This window comes from Uloborus diversus, chromosome 9 (genome assembly GCF_026930045.1).
Source record: "Uloborus diversus isolate 005 chromosome 9, Udiv.v.3.1, whole genome shotgun sequence".
Taxonomy (NCBI): domain Eukaryota; kingdom Metazoa; phylum Arthropoda; class Arachnida; order Araneae; family Uloboridae; genus Uloborus; species Uloborus diversus.
The window spans coordinates 63,406,387-63,428,891 of record NC_072739.1 but is presented as its reverse complement, the minus strand read 5'-3'; the positions used below and the strand labels follow the sequence as shown (position 1 = coordinate 63,428,891).

Sequence of the window (22,505 nt, the reverse complement as noted above, 5' to 3'; positions counted from 1 at the left end):
CAATAACAAAAAAAAAAAAAAAAAAAATCCAATTATACTGCAACACATTTATTGTAACAATTTAAACAATAAATTTTTTTTAGAAAAATATTTTTTTAATGAAAATGCAGAGAATTTACAATTGTCCCTACAGTTTACAAATTTTGAAATTTCCACTCTGTTACAGTAATTATAGAATAAAAAAATATTTTTACAAAAAAAACTAGCAATACTTTTGAGATGACCAGATGGTAAAAACTCCATGTTTAGCTAACCCTAGTGGATTCAACATTCAACAAGCAAGGTGAGACTCATTCCTTGTCTCTGATAGTAAACTTGAGTAACAAAATGTGTGTGTCCACTTTGTTACATTCATTTTGCTAATTAAAATTTTAAAATAAAATCTAAATTACATATAAAGTAGTAATTTTAGAGTTACTCTTTGCTTTTGTATTACTATTTTAACTGTTACTTTATATTTAGGTTAAAAAAATTTTTTAACTACTTATTTGTCCACTCTGTTACATGTCCACTCTGTTACACTTGTTGTATAACAGAGTCGACAATATTTATGGATATAGTACACAAGTCCCATATGCTATTGATGTTTTTCAAAAAGCGTAGCTTAACAAATTTATAGAAAAATTGAATTAAATACAAAATTTAAAAAAAAAAAACGAAACATTGTCTATTTTCTCTGCTTAAACATAGAGATTACTTCTATCTTCAATAATAGTGTCCACTCTGTTACAGGAATATTTTAACCAATTTGATTGTAATTCTTTTTTAAATATTTAATTGAAAGGTTGATTTTCATAGAACTACACAATTACTAACTAGAATAATCCAACTTCAATCTTTTTTCAAGTTTGTTTCATATAATAATCTAACTTTTACAAATGAATTTTTAAATTTTTGTATTTTTGAGTAAGATAATTAGCAATAAAATTTAAATGTGCCTTTTACAATGACATTTTAAGCATTTGTATGAAAGATATGTTTCATTTGTTTATATTAAACAAAAAAAAATTGAAAAATTTGAATTTGTTGTTGTTTTTAAATGTGTAACAGAGTGGACAAAATCTTTCATTTCTGATAAAAGAACAGAGAAAATTGGATATTAATACCAAGTTGAGCTAATTAATTTTTATAGTTCAGATAAATTAAACCCTTTTGCTATTATTTGACATTAATTTTTGTTGGATTAGATGACTTTGAAAAAAAAAGTTTTGAAAACTGAAATGTACCATGTTCACCAGAATGACCCATACACTAAAGCAATACTGCATGACAGTAATTTAATGTAACAATGATTGTATACAGAGGTTCCTAAACTTTTCCGATTCGTGGCACCCTTTGAAGATTTAGCATTTTTTCATGGCATCCTAGTCTATCTCTATTATGGGTACATTTTGAAACAATTGACACTTTGCGGCCCCCTTTGCCTCTCATGTAGCACCCACTTGGACTATCCCTGCTATATACTATAAAAAACACGTACCAGCAGTTAAAGCCTTGTGACTGCTTTTACAGAAAATTATGAAAGAGGAATATCTTTCATTTATTGTAAATAAAACAATAATATCAAATTCATCAATACATAAGAACTAGGTAATTGGGAGTACTTGATATGTTTCATTTCTTTTAGCCAAAACATATTTCTACTAAATTTAAGTCTAAAATTAGATTTCAACAAGTTTAAGACTAAAGCATTTTTTTCCCCTTTGAACTTTTTAGAGTGAACTGAATGATAAATGTGAGGCAATGAAAATTATTTTTCATAATTCTCACATTTGAAAATTTTGATACCCTAAAGTTGACTTTCAATTTTAGGCAAGAATCAATTTAGGCCTCAATTTACTGTAGAGGAAAAACATGTTTTCCCAAGATATGTATCATTGAATAGAAAAAAAGAAAACAACATTACCTTTGCAAGAACTTTCAAACACATGTTCACGCAAGCTAAAATTGTCCCAAAACTAATAGGCCCTACTTGATCCACTGAAGGTATGCTAAAATTTACAGTCAGAAATAGTTGCCACTGACCATAATCTATAGTCTACAAAGAAAGTTATATCATTCAACTAAATAGAATATATAAAGGAGCACTACAATCGAACCCCGATTTAATAAACCTCTATTTAACGGATTTCGCGATTTTTTCTTTCCCCCCCCAACTAGAATGAAGGCAAAACCCTATTTATAGACAAGTGGGCAGACGATTAATAGTGATTCTGATGCAGAAAACAATAATTAAGTCCCATTAAAACTTACTTTTTCAAATGCTTTACATGGCCTGGAAACTGTAAAAACATACCTCATGCAGCAGGCTGTAAATGAGTATTTTTTTTCTCCATAAAGTCGAAAGGAAATTGTCAAAAATATCTATTACTCAGAACTTTAAAATTTCAAATTAACTAGCGTGTAATAAGTCACGGAATGCTGAATAAAAAGTGAATTTCTAATTGTGAATATTTTTGTGCAGTTGCCTATTAGACCTTTTACAGAAGGTAAGTACATGTTTTAATTTTTGTTTCATGCCCCGATATTACGAATAACCCAGATCTAATGTAAAAAAGCTTCGGTCCTAATGAATTTGTTAAATTGAGGTTCGACTGTATATACAATTTCACAGTAGCAAGAAAATAAAATGTATAATTTAAAGCAATATAATCAACAAAACATAGCGTTTACAGTTAATTTTTCAAATATAAATCTTTACTGATCCTCTTCCAAAATTTTAAAATTTTACATGGGAGATAATTCTATTAATTGATCAGTGAAATTATATAGTGTACTTAGTGGATTTGGAAGGCTAATGCTCAGCATGAGCTGCCATCTGGTTAACAGTGGACCTTTACTGTCAGCAACTCGTTATCTCAAAAATTATTTCAACACTGATAACTAGAGCCCAGATTATATGCACAGTCATCAAAACGTTCATGTATATATGCACTAAAAATTTCCAAATTATACACTCAATTTTTTTTTTTTTTACACAAAAGAAGTTTTTACATCTGAATAAAAACAGGAATGGTCTTTCTATTCTTGCATTTTTAGCAATTAATTTTATTCTTGAGCGATAACATACACAGAAAATAAGGCATTCGGAGAAAACCGCACAGGATTTTTCTGAACTTTTGTTTTTTTACGAAGAACAAAATGGTTTTTTGAAGTTTTCTTTTATGACAAAAATGCAAAGGTAAGAGAAAAATACAGTTATATGCAGTTGCTGGAAATTTACCATTTCTATGCAGTTATATGTATTGATGTCAGTAGAAGCAAAAATACACAATTCCATGAGCACATTTGTTTTTACACATAATCTAGACTCTGGTGCTAACATTTAATCATATTTTTTAAAGAAATCTGGATTTATCACGCAACATTGATTCAATGTTCTTAAATTTCAACAAGTAAGGAATGTGGTAAAATAACACCGCCATAGTTAAAAATATCTGTAATATTAAATATCTTATAAGCCATTTGTATTTTTTATAGATCAGACATAACTCGCTCCTACTTGACAGATGAGTGAAGTGAAACACATGAAGTATTCAAGATATGCAGTGGACAGGCCCGTCATTTGGCATTAATCCAGGGGGGTCTAAGGGCTGACCAGAGGTCAATGCATACTACATCTAAACAGTAATAGCCATGCGAACATACATAAAAATACATTCATTTCTCAAAGCCAGGTGGGTCAATTGCCCCCTCCTGACCCCCCTAAATGAGAAACCTGGCAGTAGAATGCTTCTAGTTTTAGAACATCTTGTGTCTTTGATGATGTTACATCCAGCAGAAGCAAAGAGTTGGAGACAAGAGTGGATTCAGAACTGTTTCAAGGGAGGGGCAAATAACTTTTTTCTTGCCCTTTACTACATATCCTGGTTTGCAGGTGTTGATCACGTATGTTTCGGACTTCAGTTCCAAAACACTTCCGAAGCGGAGCTCCAATCCTCTCTTTCCCTAACTTTAACATTATCAAAGATCATCTAAAATTGCCTTTTTTGAACTTCAGTATCGAAAAAATTGCAAGTGGAAGTCCTTCAAGGGAAGGGCGATCGCCCCCATCATCCCTTCTTTGTATTGGAATGACTCTCCCAGTTGGAGAGTTAAGCGATCAAACTATCACTGCAGTAGAACACCACCACCCAGAAGCTAAGTTTACTTGAACTTGGTACTTGTATATGTAAAAGCATAGAGCCCCTGGTATCACATAATAATTACTGGATATCGAATGCTACTTGTAACTTAATATGTAGGGTCTTGCGTCCTCTGAAATTCTTTAGGCACGATGATAATTTTGATAATGACCATTTTATTAGTATTTCTCTTGAATTGAAAAAAAAAAAAAAAATGGTGCAATAATTAAAGCTCTTAAAGAACTAAATTATTATTTTTTTAATAGCACAATATTTCTATCAGCAAGTATTTATATAACATCTAAAAATATCAAAAAAAAAAAAACCTACTTCTTTAAATTTTAATTTAGATATAGTTTTATAAAACAGCATGACTTTAAAAATGTTATTATTATTATTTTTTGAAAACAATTAAAAACATAATTTGCTTTTGTTCATTATTATTATTTTTTTAATTTCAGAATTTTATCTAGTATAATACTTAAGGTAGATAAATTTTTGCTCCTAATTGCCCTAAATATTTTTAAAATTTTATGCAATTCAAACAACATCTACCTTACTTACACAACAAAATTAATGTGCACATTACTTGAAAATTCAATTGAATTGAAATTTTATTCAACATAAAACAAAAGTGTAAGTATTTATATGCTTTGTGTACAAGTCTTTGTTAGAGATAAACTACAACAAAGAACAACTTCGAGTGCATCAGTTTTTTTTTTTGGGTTTGAATGTCTTCAATATTATAGTACAGAGACCAAAATAAAAATTAGAATTTACTTACAAAACCAGACATGGTCTCTGCAATATCTGGAGTATATTTCTTTAATACTGTTAGAGTTATGCATAACAGCTCAAATAACCTATAATTAAACAAACAAAAGGTAAGGAAACAATAAAATGGCAACTTATATATAAATGGCCAAAATTTAAAAATTTATACAATTGTATGATGTATATATACAAAGAGAGACTGTTAGATTTTTAAAACCGACTATTAAAATTTGCATCTCATTTTCTGAACAAACTAAAAAAAAATACCTTGCAGCTTTTCTCGAAATTAGTTTGATTTATATATTTGCAAAAAATTGCAGAATAGGCTCTTGTAATGCTTATTGGGTAGATTAATAAATATAGAATTGCATAAAAAATATACTGACTAGATCAGGGGTTCTCAAACTTTTCTGATTCACAGTACCCTAAGAAGAGTTAGAATTTTCTCACAGCACCATTGGTGCCCACAATGCAAAATGTTAAGGGGAGCTCAGATATTTTCTCCATGGTTTAGCAGGATATTTTCCCCATGGAAACCGATTTTAGTACAGATTAGAGAAATTAAAATTTGACATTTTAAATAACTTATTTATTAATGGCTGGAGAATAAATGTTTTTACATTTTTGCAAAGAAAACAGTACTAAATGCAAGGAAGTTCTAATCTGTTGGGGGGGGGGGGGACTTGAGCCTCCACTTTCCCCTCCATATGGACTCCCATGCATGGCACCCTAGTTCTATCATAAACATATTATTGTTACCATGGACACTTCGCAGCACCCCACACCGTTTCCTCTGGCATTCAGTTGGAGTACCTCTGTACTAGTTTAAACCTTTTTTAAGCAATAAAAAATAAGAAAATTGACTGATTTATACATATTTTTTCTTTTTAGATTAAAATCAGTTCAAAAAAATATTTCTCCAAATCATTTAGTTTGAGTTAATTGAAGTAAAAAGTACTGAAAACACCTTTTTTCTTAAGAAGTTAAACTTATAAATACACACATGTTTTGTTACTCATTATGGAATTAAAATGACTTTAAAAATCTTGGTTTACTTTTGCTCTACTTCTAAAACATCTCCAGATGATTCACTTTCACTTTCTGAAGATCCTCTTCTGAGCACAATTTCAGCATCAATGCTTTTTGTGGGACTAAGCTTAGAATCTGGCGGCATCTTGTGCTGCAATTATAAAATTAGAGTTCAAAAACACTAACTTTTTAAAATAAATACAGGGTGAGCAAAAATGACAGACACTATTTCAAAAAACCATGTTTTTTAAACTTTTCACTTGAAGGCTGCACCTCATACTAAGGTGAATCTCATAGGTCAGAAGTAGTATAAAGTTGAAATATAAATCAAATCTTTTCTTACAGATAACATGAAAAAATGTAGAAAATGAAAAAAAAATTAACCCATTAAGAACTGTTGTTATCATTACTAAACACCATACCCAGTGGCGCAACAGTCCATTTAGGCCAAGGCCTACTATGCCCATCTCAATCTTCCTGGGCAAGGGCTCTGGGGTACAAGTGCAGATGTTCCACTTATGTGGTCAGCCAAATCCCCAGGGCTAAGCTCCCAAGCTCGTTTGGTACTCATAATATCAGTTCACTGAAGCGATGGACTGCTGAGTCGATTATGCTCAGTCTGGAAAATGCACTCAGGTCTGCGGCCATGGGTGCAAGTTTGGTGATGTGTTCAAGACGGAAAATATTTTTAGCCTCTCTCCCCACCCCCCTCCCACACACAATGTGTGCTTAAGGAAAAATTTATGAGTATAAGTGTTTTAGATTTTAACAATGGCAGTTTTGGAATTTGTGATGTTTAATCTGAATTTTAAGCTTTTGTCTTTTTTAACAACATGGACCCAGTTTAAATTGTAATATTTAAACATTTTGATATAATCCAAAAATCTAAAAACTGGCAATAACGGGGGGTCTGGAACTCTCCCCCAGAAATATTTTTAAATTGAAGTCCAAAAAACGCAATGGTATTCTATTTTGGTAAAGTTCAGGGAAAAGAGGGATTCAGGGACTCTCTTACATCAAATTTTTCAAACTGATAGTCCCAAAGTCCCAATATTGGGCGATCTTCAGAAATATTGGAGAAAGAGTGTGTGTGGGGATGGGGGCGCTGGCTCTTCCTGAAATTGAAGCTTTAAAAACGAAATTGTACTCCATCTTTCATAACATTTACACGCTTTTTGAATGCATTTGAAGAGATGGAGTTCAAAAACTCTCCTTCGCCAATATTTCGAAATTGAAGTTCCAAAAACGCAATTTTAGGCGATGGTGGATGATGATAGGGATAAAAGCGTTCGGGGCTCCCCGCCATTAGTTTTTTGCCGTTCGCAAACGTTTTTATTGCAGCAATAAAATCGCTTGGGACAAAAGATTTTCACTTTTGCAACATAAATCAGTTCTGATCGGAAAGTCTACCCAAGATAGCGCGAACAAACTAGAAAAGAAGGAAAGGTGGGGGAAGGGTATGGGCGATTATGGGAAAAAAATTCTTTTATAAGATAGCAGGTGGTAAAATTAGCAATAAAAAAACAGCTGCAGGGAAGTAGATATATTTTTTAAACGAAGACCACTATCCAATATTCATTAATTAAAATAAAAGATCGAAAATAGTAAGTGAAAAACAAAAACGAAAGGCGGTCAATTCAAAAAATTAGCGAGAATAGCAAGCAACTACGCGGTCTGAAATGCAGTGAGTTGGAAATAACAGAGCTACCTAAAATAGTCAAACTGCGCTAGTTCAAAAGCCACTCCTCCAAAAGCACGTAGCAAAACAAAACAAGCCCATGGCGGAAAATCGAGAGAATGTTGATGTAAATTCGTGTTTATGGAAAGGTCCAGTTATTAAAGCATATTTTTCAAACCCTCAATTTTTTTTAGTAAAAACTGAAGGATAGTCATCGATTTCCTTTCCGTCCCGACCTCCGTCTCGGAAATTTTGTCCAAGACGGATATCCGTCCTAAGACGGAAGGTCTTGCACCCATGTCTGCAGCGTGTAAGCCCAAAGCACTACCACTGAGCCACTGGGCTTTGTTATCAGTACTACATGCTTATTTTATTGATATGAAGTTTCCATCGGTTTTTTAGAAACAAATTTCTAGCTATTTGACTTTAAACTTGCAACAATCATTCCTAATACCAAATGCCACGAGGCTTAGCTTCATTGTCAGTATACACGCTTGCTGTTCTAGAGGTCACACGTAAATTTTACGTACCTCTAGTAATAACAGCCTACATAAACACGCTAGTGTTCTAGGGTTAATTATACTTAAGGAGGAGTTGAAACTGAAGCAATACAAGAGTTGCTTTTAAAAAATTCAAAAAGTTATTTGTCAGAGTGGAAATTTGTCAATGGTGAATCTGAAAGTTTACAGTCCTTAGAGTATTAAGCAGGGTTCAGAAATGCAAATTGATATAATATAAGCAATAAAATAGTGTTGATTATTATACAGTGCAAAACCTTTTATCCGGGAACCAAAAAACCGGGAAACCAGAAAACTGGCAACCTTTGCCGATTTTCCCGCCATTTTTAAAAATACGCATTTTTGGCAATTTTTGTAAAACTAAGCTTTTTTTTTTGTACCTAAAAGAAAATGAGCGGTTTCTTAATAAGTACCATATTACTCATCTATAACTCGGGAAAATGTTTACAAAAATGAACTTCAAATGGTTGTCTTTAACGAAGGGAAAAATTTCTGGAATATTTTCTTGAACTAAAAAGTACGCACGTAAGTCTGAAATTTTTGTGTTTTATTCCAACTGAAAACTAAAGAAATGAATATTGTCACATTATAATGCAATATTTTATTGAATGGCCTTTAATTAAAACCGTTTAGAGCGGAAGTGACGTCGCAAAAGCGTGAAACGCCGCAATTCTCGAGTTCTCCGGATATGGTGGAATCTAGAAATCGTTTAATGCAAGACTGTAATAAGGCTGCAGGAATTCATAAATTAAATTTCAATTGGTATTAACTTAATGGGGCAAAAGCAATAGTTTTCAATAATCGCTAATGCCAAACCTTTACAAAAAAGTGAAAAAAAAAAAAACGCGTTCATGAAAACAAATTTTCTTATACGCTATAGTAGAATAATCGCACATTTACATTCAAAAACTTGTTTCTTGCCATTCCCTTTATTCTCTTTCATTTTCAAACATTGAAATTGGTGTTTTTCTTTCCTTTTCAAAATGAATATGAGGGTCTTGGTCTTATTAAATAACTTAAGGTTTTCGGTGTTTAAATTATTCACTCACTAGTAGTTTTTAATGTTTCGATATTGATAAGCATTTCTGAACTGTTTTCTTCTTATTTTAATACATATTACTATTTAGTATAATAATTTAAGTTTTATAAACAATCGGCCAAAAGCTCTTTTTAGCGATCCAGAAAACCGGGAAATTCAGATATCCGGGATAGCTTAGGTCCCGAACTTGCCGGATAATTGGTTCTCTACTGTATATGTATTTAAAAACCTAGTAAATTGAAAGTTATGCAAATGCTTAAGTGCATACTGTAAAGATATTTATGTTGAGAATGAAAAATAAAGAAGTAAATTTATAAAATCTGTCCTGTGGACATCCCTCTTTTATGGACATGTTTGTCCTGTTAGTATCCACCTCAGAGAGGTTTTACTGTACATATTTCCTTTTAAATGCAACTCCTCAATAATGAAGGGTATATATATTTTTTCCAGCTTACCATGACTAGATATTTCAGAAGTCCTGGTTTACTGAGTATTGCAACTGTGCTATAAATGCAATTGCATATGTCCATCTGAAACATAAAAATAAGTAAATTAATCACAAACATTTAAGAACTATATCATGCTGAAAAATTTATAATGAAAGTTTTTATCTTCATCATAATTTCTTTTGAAATTTGTATAAATGTTAAATCAATACTAAATATATTTAATTAGAATTAAATGTCATTCATCGTTTTATGCATTTTTTAGTACTTTTTACCCCTAAGATCCCGAATCTATTAAGCCAAAAAAATATTTTTTCTACTAATGTGTAGGAAATTTATTTTTAAGTATGATGAAAAAAAATTTTGCAGGTCAAGCAATGTTTACATTTTTTATGAATTTTTGAAAAAAACCTTTTTTTACATTTTTTCCCGAGTTTAATTTTTTTTAAACTCATCCCACAAAAAGTATAAAGGTCTCTTTTCTGAAATTTAACTATGTAATAGTAAACCAATTTCACCTTTTTCAGAAATTTTTTTTTTTAAAATACGCAATAAACTTAGGATGGTCATTACATCATGGAAATAACTTCATGGTCACGTGATTCAACTGCAGCGCTTGCCTTTGTTTACCTTTTTATTTTCATTAAGACATCTTATTCATCCCCCCCCCCCCCCGTTTTACTGTTGCTATTTAAGGTTACAGATTTCTGTGCATTTGATTCAATAAAAGCAGCGAGTTTTTTTAATCTTTTGCACATTATGGGAACAGAGTTTTTATGTTTTTGGAGCATTTTAATTAAATAAATAAAGCACTTGATTTTTTGCATGATCTTTGTTTTATATAGATAGAAAAAGATTGTTAATTACCATCAGAGGTAGATATGCATAGATCATATAGATAGATCGATAGATAAATAAAGGTCGATATAGGTAGATGGCCAGTAAGAGATAGGTAGGTTCATATTTATGAAACTTCAACAGGTGATCAATACCCCCCCCCCCCCCCCAACTTTGAAAAAATAAAGCATTCACATAAAAGTGGACAGGCTTTTTGTCATTTTCCGACAAAATGGGCACTGGAAGTACACCTCCCCCCTCCTTCGGGGCTGCTTGCATAGAAAGACAAACCAGTTGGTTGCCGCAGGTGGCTCTATAGGTTCGCAGGTTAGCGAATAATTTTAAATTATGAAGAGACTTTAATAGGTTTTTTTTTAAAGGTGTGTATGCATTTTAGTTGAAGAAAAATGATCATTTCACATCAGAGGAGGGGGGGGGGGGATTTTTTTTTATTCAACAGACTTCCTTTAAATTCTTAGCATTAGAAAAGCTGTGCGGGTACTGCTAGTTATAATATAAAAAATAAATATTTTTAATATGAAAATTCAATTCTTGAAACTAACGTGAAAAAAGTTGGGACAAAGCAATTAGAAATTTGAATGTATTATAATTTCTTTTATTTTACTCACACAGAACTCATAGATACCAGTTGTGGATCATAGAACACTGTAGAACAATTTGGTGCCACTAATTAAGATTAACAAAGAGGGGAGATGTTTCTAACACAAAACATCCTCTTTTCTTTTGCAGAGAAATGAAACTGAAATCATGTCATAAAAAGCAAGCATGCATTTTTTGGGTAGCTAAAAATAGCTGTTACTTTTGATAATTATTTTTTAACAAGTTACAGCATCCAGTTTGGTGTTTGCTTGCAATTCTGCCTTAGCTTGGAGTATGGGGCAGTAGCTTTATATCTACTAGCATGTTTTAAATCTCCCTCTCTCATCAATAGATACACTTATGCAATACTTGAAAATACTTATTATTAAACCCTCTGAACTAAACATATCTAATTTATGACTGTACCACTTTAAGCACACCAAATTAAGATAAAAAATACTTTCTAATTAAGGAGCACCAAAAATACTAATTCTGTCATGTACATACAGAACAGTTTTTGTGAAAAAGCAATAAATACTTTGGTGTACAGGGAAATTAAATTATTTTACAGCTTGTATTATCCGAGTGAATGCTTTCATGTGGAACTTTTAAATTCAAAAAGCATTGGAATGTAAATATTGTATTTCTAAAACCATTATTTCGTGCAAAAAATATTAAAATTTTCAAATCTTCCTGAGCAAACCCCTTTGAGAAAAGCCAATTTTCCCAGAAAAGTTCTGTTTTTTTTTTCTTCCCCCGACCGTTCCCATATCTACTAATGATATATTTATTAGGCTACTTATTTTACACCTTATTGGAGTATCAATATATATTCTTATTTTTTTGAGATTCATTCAATTGACTCTCCAGTTACTTGATATTTTACTTTTTATTTCACAGATTATTTTGCTTTTAGTGGTTTCATTTCATTTCTAAGGGTACTGTTTTTCTTTTTAACTTTTAGTACAGTTTTGTTTTTAAAATGGCAAACAATGTATGTTGTTGCTCTACATGTAGCGTTTATGTAGCTTTGATCAAACATGGCAAAAAAAAAAAAAAAAAAGCCTAGATTAAAAAAATGAGCCAAAAAAATGCAGGGGTGCCCATTCCCCAGGAGCAAGGGTGCACCCCCTCTCAAGAGGAGGCTCAAAATACTGCCCAAAAAATCCCCTTAAAAATTTCAAGGGCACAGCATTGCCGCTTTGCCCTTGCTCAAGGGCGCTGCTAAGGGGGCAACCCTAAGTGACCTATTTATACCAGATAAGTACCTAAATAAGTTTTACTAAAATCTAAAACTTCCTTATTTGCTTGATTGCTTCAGTATAAAAATAAATGAAAAAAAAAGGAGATAGCCAATCAGAACATACTTACCAAGAGTATTTGAAGGGATTTTGGTTGTTCTAGTTTCCACATTTGTTGATGAAAGGATAGCTGGTGAATAAAGGAAGCAGTCAAAATAGCGTGCTGAATATTTTCCAAGGAAAGACTAGATCTTGTACCAATTAAACTCTGAAAACCAATATTAAAATGCTTCATAAAATACTTTCTTGGGAATATTAAAAATTTTTACATTCTTGAAAATTAGTTATCTTACTTCATGCAAAATTTCTTGATGCACTCCTGTAAAGTTCCAGCAGTCTTGTAAAAAATAATTTCCTAATGTTTGTAGTAGTGCAGTGATAAATCTCAAATGAGCAAAATATACATCCTGTTTTGAGACTTTCTTTTTCGAACTAACCTATTGGAAAACATTTGTTTGAGATTTTAATCATTGTTATAGTTATATGTACTTCTTTTTGTCAAGGGTCTTGAAATTAAGAGATTTTAAATAATTTTTTTTATTGATAAATACTGTTAACAAAATCATAGTTTCAAATTTCATTTCATAGGTTACAAAATCATAGCTTCAGTTCAAAATAAAATGACAGAAGCATACCATCAAATAAAACACAAAATCAATGAGAATAAAGGAAAATGATAACACTTCTTTGTGCCTTCTGGCAATTTGATTTTAGCACAAAAAAGCTTCATGCCTTGAGTTATCTGCTGTTATCAAAATTTCTATTTTAGCATTATTTGCATTGATTAATTCTATTAGGCTTTATACTTCACTTTTTGCACAGAATTTTCTACCTTTATCTATTTAAATATGAAGATAATATAATCTAATATATATAATCTAAAATGACAATTTTACTTAAATAAGCAAAAAAGGGAGAAAAAGAGAAAGAATACTTTTTCACATTTTATGTGATTTAAAAAAAAATAATTTAGAAAGCAGAAATTTTTTGAAAATGTTTTAGCTTACTTTACTGTGATCACTAAACAAAAAATAAAAAAGAACAAAATACATCACAAAATTCTTAAAATTAGCATTAAAAAAAAAAGCTTTATTTTCACTATGAAAAAAAAAAACATTCAACAGACAAAATAAAAAACAGAAAAATAACACTGAATTTTTTTGTTCAAAATAACACAGACTGTTTCACAACTTCCTCCAAAGAAAGGAAGGGGGTGGGTGGAAAATTACAATATTTAAGCAAATAACTTCTTACCAGTTTTGTTTTTCTTTCCAGAATAGGGTTCGTTAAATTAGTTTCAGAAAGCATTAACGTAACTTCAGGCATAAATCCAGAACAGCACAATGTTTCTGCAGCCTAAAAACATATTTCACAAGAAAATTAATAATGAATGGGTATATTCTTGGTTTTGAGAAATTTAATAATAAGAGTTTAAAAACAATGCTTTTTTTTTTGAATGTGTATGTGGGGGGGGGGGGAGATAAGGTAAATTTATGACTATTCTGCACATTTCTTTACACAACATAAAAATTGACCTACCAAAATAAATGAAATAAACTAGTGATGCGGCTGATAAAAAAAAAGTAGATCGGTGGATATGGATCCTTAGTGTTTAGATCCACGAATATGGATACAGGTCTCAACTTTTTACCCAACTCAAGTCAGGTTGGAGTGTTAAATTTATCAGGTTTGAGTGCAAAATTTGTCACGGAATGTATTCCAATAAGGGTAAAATTTATCCCAATTTCTTTAAAAAATTGACTACATCTTCAAGAACATGATTTATATTAAAAAGAAGTCTCTGTATAGAAAATTAGTCGAGAGTCGGGGGGAATGAGACAGCGCTGCATTTATGCTGAAATAAAAGGTTAAAAATTATTTCTAACTTGTTCTGTAGATGTAGCAACAAGAATCCAAAGCGCCTGATGCTATTACATGTACTAAAAAAGCTAGAAATAATTTTTTACTCTATTTTGGTATAAATGTGGCGCTGTTCCATTTCTCCAGACTTTCTTCCAAAAGTCGAAATTATATATCCCGAAACATCAATACAAACAGTAAACAAAGAATATAGACAAACATTTTGAAGAATACCTAGAAAAGACCAAGATGAAAAGTAATACAAATCTTAAATCAATAACAAGAACTAATATTAAATTTAACATTAAGAAAAAAAAAACCACCTCTAGGGGCGACCTCATATTAAGATGAATTTTGAGTGTCAGAACACACAGAAAATGTTAGTAAAAAAGTTTCTTCAACATGGGAAAGAAAAAATAATCACATTAACCAAATTTTGCTGATTGCAAAAGCAGAAACAAGAGGAAAAGTTGGTAGTCCATTCCACAGCCTTGTTTGCTTAAATCAATTACAAATATTTTATTTGCTAACAGATAGAAACAGGCAGTATAGATATATTTTAAACAATTGATCTTTCTTGTATCTTCCTACACTGAAGTTGTTACCAAATGTGTGATTAAAGGCTTAGAATTAATTGTAATTAAAATTTACCAAAATAATAATAATAATAATAATATAGCTCCAACTGTATACAACTCGGAAGTTTTGAACAAATTTCGTTATTCGAAAAAAAGCTCGTTCTTTCAATTGGTGCTGATATTTCAAATGTACAAGTAAGTTTTCACTATTAAAGTTTGACAAGGACGAAACCCAGCTAAAAACACTTTTGATCAAGTCATCCTTTGAAGAGAAAAACAAAAGCTATCAAAATCTAAATCTATTCATCTGTTAAGCAGCTACGATGCCCACAGACAGACAGATACATATACAGCGTATTCCGTTTTAACCTGCAAGAACTTTATTTTTGCAACCGTTAGTCCTAGATTTATACTTCCAATCGCAAAAATGTTCCAAATCAGATCCAGAGTTAAGATATTGAAAGTTTGAAGTGAAAATAAAAATAAGTCAAAAAATACAAAATTTAACTTTTTATATGGGCTCCAGGTCCCCTAACTTATATTTAGGGAAATAATCTCCATTGAAAAATAATTCCAACACAAATTAGTACGACAAATATTTACCAAGATATGAAAAGCAGCGGTTTGTGACTTACACCACTTTTCACTCACTGTAAATAACACCTTTAGGGGGAATATATAGCGGTTAATAGGACTCGACCGATGCATTGGCGCCGATGGTTCAACAATTTAGCCATCGGCATCGGCGGCCGATGCTAACTTGCGGGAAACATCGGCCCATCGGCCTTAAAAAACATCGAAAAGCCGATGGAATTGGCCGATGTTTTTGGAAAAAAATAGGACCTTTGCTGTTTTACTTTTTAATACAAAGTAAATGAAGTTGTTGTTTTCATATAAAATTATTTACTTAAATTTCAGTATGAATTTCTATTTTTAGTCATCCCTAGAAGAGTTTTTAATACTACATTCAGGTACCAAGGAAGTTAATTATTGCGTTGTTTCTTGCAGCAGGATGTACGTATGTATCTGTCATAAGTCATAACTCAAAAATGATAATCTGTAGAAGGTTAAAGTTTCGTATGTGGGGTCTGCGGACATTCCAGTTGTTCACTTCCCTTTTTGTTTTCAATCGGGTGTTCTGAAAAGCCTGTTTACTCATTTTTTGTGGCTATTAATTACTTATTTCAATGCAAAACTAATATAGCGTCTCAGACTGACGATCATTTGGTGATATATTGCCGAATTGGAGACCATGGAAACAAATATGAGATGGCGAAATCGATTTTTGTGTCATTTTATTAGATTCCCGTTGAACCAACGGTAATTTTTAATTTTTCGATATTTGTAATATGAATCACAGTAATGCAGTCTTTTCTGTATCGCTTCGGCGGAGTTACAAGTTTGGGGCCTGTCGAAATACATTTTGGGGATCACAGAAGTTGTAAAACATTTATTATTTGCATTTTTGTAACTCCTTCGGTGGCCCTATGGTTATGGGGCCTCTCGCGCAATTGCAACATTTGCTATATTTTAAATCCGCCACTGCACGTCAAAACAAACTCGGGTGCAAGTTTTGAAAGGGTTTTCTGCTCAATGTTTATGATTATTTTGAACTCTATTTTTACGACTATTTTTTTGAATTTCCGAGAACACTTGCGTGCCCCTCCTCCCACTCCCTCAATTTCTGAAATTAAACTCTAGTTGTATTTCTGAGTTGTTTAAAACTAACACCATTCATAAAATTGGAGATTTTTTTTTTCAAACTTTATCTATTGTTTAGAAAGAATTTAGGGCATTAATGTAAGAAATTGATTAAAGATGTTTTGAATGGTGACATAATTCGGAAATCAAAGGGACTTTTGCATTTTTTTTTCGGAAGTGCTGAAGTAAATTCAGAAACTCTTCCGAGGCGTTGGTGGTAGCTGTTCTGTACTAAAAAAATGAGGTAGAGGTTGGGGCCGAAGTGTGATTTACTCCAAAATCAGAGGGTGACCCCCCTAACTCTACCTCGCCGTTTCAAGCATTTCTTAAATATTTAGCGATTATTTATTTTGGTCAAGAAATGTCATTTTGCATATTTATCATACTTGTTTCACCTATATTTCGTAAATTGCCATCTTTTTTGCATCATTAATAGCGATTGATTTTTTTTCTGTTGTAAGTAACTATTTTTATGTATTTATATAAAATCAATGAATAAGTTATTTTCGGTTTTTATAGAAAAGTTTCAAGGATTTTCTATTATGCAATTTTTCAAATTTCAGAAAATTATTGTTAAATTGAAAAATTTAATTTGAACTTGTTTGTAAAGCTTCATTAAAAGATTAAACAATCAAATTGTTCAATACTATGTGTGCAAACATAAGATCAAGTAGTATATGTATTCAGTTATTAACTGAGTTTGTTTATTGTACCTGCGTTTTAAGAACCTTGCTCTTTTCATGGCTGTTTTTTTTTCCGCAAAATTTATGTCACTGTTATACATTTTATGAAAAATGCAAACTTTTCTATTCATAAATTTTAAATAAGTATAAAAATATTACTATTTTGATTTAATATTGTAATTTATCTGTTACCTTTTTTGTTTAATTTGATGACTAAAAAATGTCTATGTGCAATCTTTACCCTTTAATTGCGTAATTTGTTGACGGTTTCATAGTTCTATTCTTAATTTTTTTTTTGAATGATTAAACAACGTAATTTAATTTTTTTAAACTATGTATAGTGTACTTAAATTCATGCATTATTACAACATTACTGAAATCTTAGTTATATGCTCAATTTAAAAAAAAAAAAAAACAAATCAATTGGTTATTAAACAGTCTCTTTGTTTTTCCTCTTTCTTTTTTGGCTATTGTTCTTTCTCTTTCATCATACAGCAGTCAAAAAAGGAGAAGCATAACTACACCCTATACAGATTGTACGTAGTACGATGCAAAAGTTCGGGGACAAGCTGTATAAAATCTTACCCAGAATAGTTCACATTACCGAAGCACATCCACCTTCAAAAGGTCATCTTGAGGGACTATGTACTTCTGCCAGTGTTCATATAACTTTTGGAAAACTCCTGGAAGCCATTTTTCACTACCTTCTGTGATGCAGCTTTATCTTCTCCTGACGGAAAAAAGCGGCGTCTATGCAAATGTTTTTTTGCTGGGAACAGGTAAAAGTCACACGGAGCTAAGTCCGACGAAACGTTATGTTATTTGTTTGTCATATCAGAGTATTGACCAATCGAACCGTGCATCCTCAACATGAAAGTCGCCTTCTTCCCCACGATAAAGTTAAAGCAGCAGTGCAAGAGGCCTTACAGGAATTTGCGAAAAATGTCTTCCAGGAGTGCTTCTAAAAGCTATACGAACGTTGGCAGAAGTGCATACTCGTTCAAGGTGACTATTTTGTAGATAGATATATGCTTCAGTAATGTGACCTATTCAGGGTAAGGTTTTATACAACTTGACCTCAAACTTTTAAATCATACTACGTACGTATGAGTTTTCAATTTACTATTTCATAACGTTTTTGAGTGACACAAGTTTACGCGCATGAAGACATCACAAGAGAATTTGCGATAGTTAAATGAGGAGGCGTTCAAAATCTATATTTGGTTATCTATATGTTCTTAGGTACATATGTATGTACAGATTTGCCGAAAAAACTTGTGAAGTATAAATTTGGTGATAGTAAAATAGAAATTTAGGTCGAAATCTGATTTTTTTTTGTGATTACAATTCTTTATTCGTAGAAAGGAAGTAAAGTGAAATGAATCAATGATCCTTTAAATCCTTGACAATCTTATCAATTTATTTCTGTTTGATTTTTTTTTTTTTTTGCCATCGGCCAAATTCATCGGCCATCGGCCATTTGGAGGAAAACAATCGGTCATCGGCCATCTTTGAACAATCGGCCAACAATCGGCATCGGCCCATCGGCTAAAAAATGCCATCGGTCGAGCCCTAGCGGTTAACAAGTGTTTAAAATTATATGTTTGCATACAGTGTGGTTTTTCAAATTGTTTGAGGCTTTGTAGTGTGTTTTTGCTTATCATGGAATAACATTTACATTTATTTTTGAATAGCAATTAAAAATAGAAATACCTTGTTTTTCTTACTTCGACGACCTGTCATTCTTCTGAAAGGGAAATAAGTTCCAATATCATCTTCTGTATGGTCCCTTAAAACTTTGAATTGGAATATCTCCTTAAGTTTTGGTCGCACAAATATCAAGTTTTTTATGTCAATAAGGTTACAATGGAGATTATTTCTCTAAACATAAGTTAGGACACCTGGGGCAAGTATGAAAAGTTAAATTTTGTATTTTTTGACTTATTTTTACTTCAAACTTTCAATATCCTAACTCTGGATCTGATTTTGAACATTTTTGCAATTGGAAGTATATATCTAGGGGTAACAGTTGCGAAAATAAAGGTCTTGCAGGTTAAAACGGAACACCCTTTATATCAAAGGTTACAGTTAGTACAACAAACTTACTTGCTTTTCAGAAGCCATAGTGAGAAAAAGGGTAAAAATAGAATGAGACAAATCCATTCCATCATCCAACTGCAATAGAACAATATATTATAGTGATAGAAATAGTTTCCAATAAAAAAATATAATTCAAAAATTACTGAAATACAACTTACTTTCAGGCTTTTAATTAAGAGGCTAACAAGAACTGGAAATACAGAACAGCTTTTAAGAACAGGCAACGATCCAGTGCTCTCTTGTATCAATTCATTTAAAAGGCATATAATAACAATTGGTAACTGAAAGAAGGGAAAAATCAGTAGCTGAAATACATTAATTTATTTAAAGCTTTTTTAAACTTTAAATGCTACAAAAATAAAGATATGTGTACAGTTATAATTAACAATTCATATACGATTATGAGAAATAAAAATAAATAAAAAAGAAAATTTTACAAGTTTAAAATGTGTTTAAAGTAGCTAAAGAAAGATTATTGTACAAATTTCTAGCTACAGCATTCTTTAGGTTTTCTACAATTTCCCTACTAAAATGAATGTTAAACTAAAAAAATTTTTGACTACTCTTGACAGTCAAAGTTCAGCAACTGTTAACGCCTTTGCGCAGTGGCATAGCTAGGGTGGGGCGGAGGGGGCGGTCCGCTCCGGGAGGCACTTTTTAGGGGGTGGCAATTTAGTTTTTTTGATGCGAAAAAATTCAACGCGTTTTCCTACTAAGAAAATCCATGCTTTTGATCTATTCCAGGAGCCAAAATAAAAGTCTTTGAATTGTAAGATTTTGGTACGACTATAATAGCAAAATAATGAAATATAAGACATTCTTTTTTCTATCTAACGTCACAAAAGCAGTTTTAAAATGTTTTTAGGCAACAGGCTTCTGACCCGTTACCATATAACACGCGAAAGACATCTTAAAATTGCGTTGTTAGAGCCTCAATAAATATCAAACATTTTCCGGAAAATGCAACCGAACCGTCCAATCCCTTAACCCTCAAAACATTTTCAAGGGATTACGCCCACCCCATCTCCTTAGATCTCAATTTTGAGCCTAATATTAAGGCTTTGAAACTTTAATTCCAACGAATTCCTGAGGGCAGTCGAACATTAGCCCTTCCTGTAACGTGATTAAAGTTACAAGCCTAAAATGTGTTAGGACTTCAACTTTGAAATTTTAAACCCCCATCTCATCCAATGTCTCCAAAAAAAATTTAAAGTTAGGTTTTTCAAAATTTCAAATTCAGAAAAATTTTATGGAAGGAGTTCCGAATATCCATGCAATCACCTAAAGTCATCAAAGATGACTCTTAGATCTTATTTTTATTTTGAATACTTTTTATACTTAAAGGTTATTAGCAATTTCTTATCAATAGGGCGGAAAATTAAGGAACCGCCCCGGGCGACAGAAAGCGTTGCTACGCCACTGACTCTGCGTGCGTCCCCAAGCGATAAGGAGCACGCTTGGGGTCTTGGCTTCTCCAAGCAACCCTAAAGCCCTCATTGTCAGAGAGTAGCGTGGGAAACCACCCCTCGTTAGATGCTCTTAGGAACGTTGTCAGGGGATGCAGCCATAGGGCTCTCGCTCCCAATATTATTTTGCACGAACTTTTGACCCATTGGGACTATTAGGTCCATTAACTGCAAGAGCAAAACTATTTATGCAAAAATTAAGGCTTTTGAAGACGGATTGGTATCACCCTCTTTAGAAAATGAAGAATGGCGAAGTTTCGTGCAGAATTTGTCAGCCTTGAATCATATTGAATTCGACAGATTTATTTTGTCAGAACAATTTGAAACTTTAGAAATTCATGGATTTTCGGATGCCTCCGAAAGGGCCTACGGTGCTGTTATCTACATTAGAAGTATTGCTCAAGGAAGTGTCAACGTAGCTCTCTTATGCAGCAAATCAAGAGTATCTCAACTGACACCTATTACTATCCCTCGTCTTGAACTGTGCGCCGTTGTATTGCTATTAGAATTAACCTCAAAGGTCATTAAATCGCTGAATTTACAGTTTAACAGTATTCATTTATACTTGGATTCAATGATTGTTTTAGCTTGGCTCAAACAACCTGCACACCTGCTCAAGATTTTCATTGCAAACAGAGTTGCAAAATTCAACAACTAACTGGAAATTATTCATGGGAACATGTGAAGAGAGAAGATAATGTAGCCGACCTTGTCTCACGTGGCGTGGAGCCACATCAGCTGCTTAATCACGAAACTTGGTGGAAAGGACTGCGGTTTCTGCAGCAAGGCTCGCAGCCGCTATCTGTGACGGTCTGCCCCCCAGCTAATGTTGCAGAATACTCTCAAGAGTTTAGGAAACACTCTGGGAACAAGATTGAAGCTGAGATGCATACTCCTAATGAACAATCAAACATTTCATTGACTGTTACAATCGATAACAATTCATTTCTTAATGCATTCTAGGAATCTCTAATAACTTTACAAAACTTGTGAGAACTCTAAGTTTTATGTTTAGATTTATACAAAACTGCAGGTACCCAGATCAAAGGACATCTGGACCAATCAAGACGCAGGAGTCAATGAAGGCGGAAACATTTTTGATTCAGGCTGTTCAAAGGACAGAATTCGAAGCGGAAATAACGAACTTATCAAAGGGAAATTTCGTAAAAAATAATAGTAAATTAAGATCTCTAAACCCCTTCTTAGTTAAAAATAACATCCTTAGAGTAGGGGATCCTTTAAGTAATTCAAACCTCTGTTATTCTCAAAGGCATCCTGTGATACTCCCTGCTAAGCACAAGCTTATTCAAATTATTATAAATCATTTTCACGTAAAAAATTTACATGTTGGACCACAGTCCTTATTATATTTTGTAAGAAAAAGATTTTGGCCCCTGAACGGTAGGAATCAGTGGCAAAAATTGTGCATAGTTGTATCACTTGTTATAAGGCAAATCCCTCTTTAACGGAACAACTCATGGGATCCCTGCCTGTAGAGCGCGTGAACCCTAGTTTTCCTTTCCAACATACTGGAGTAGATTTCTACGTTGCATTTTACATAAAATATAAGGGTCAGAGAAAAGGGGTCTTAAACAAAATTTGTCGCTATTTTTGTGTGCTTATCGATTAAAGCGGTTCATTTTGAAGTAGTTTCAGATTTAACGGATGAGCCATTTCTAGCATCTCTAAAGCAATTTTTCGCAAGAAGAGGTAAATGCTCAATTCTATACAGCGACAATGCAAAAAACTTTGTGGGGGCCCACGCCGAACT

At 32.4% G+C, this 22,505-nt stretch overlaps 1 protein-coding gene across 1 annotated transcript in view; it reads right to left on the bottom strand.

The window, feature by feature from the left end:
- LOC129230274 (nucleoporin Nup188-like) overlaps window positions 1-22,505 on the bottom strand; it is a 50,103-nt gene that overhangs the window by 5,626 nt on the left and 21,972 nt on the right. The window contains exons 13-21 of the mRNA XM_054864674.1: window positions 19,427-19,549; window positions 19,275-19,343; window positions 13,601-13,702; window positions 12,640-12,783; window positions 12,417-12,554; window positions 9,618-9,692; window positions 5,954-6,078; window positions 4,909-4,987; window positions 1,907-2,038 (exon numbers count right to left, since the gene is read on the bottom strand). Coding sequence (XP_054720649.1) covers window positions 1,907-2,038; window positions 4,909-4,987; window positions 5,954-6,078; window positions 9,618-9,692; window positions 12,417-12,554; window positions 12,640-12,783; window positions 13,601-13,702; window positions 19,275-19,343; window positions 19,427-19,549 — 987 coding nt within the window. The remainder of the gene's footprint in view (window positions 1-1,906; window positions 2,039-4,908; window positions 4,988-5,953; window positions 6,079-9,617; window positions 9,693-12,416; window positions 12,555-12,639; window positions 12,784-13,600; window positions 13,703-19,274; window positions 19,344-19,426; window positions 19,550-22,505) is intronic.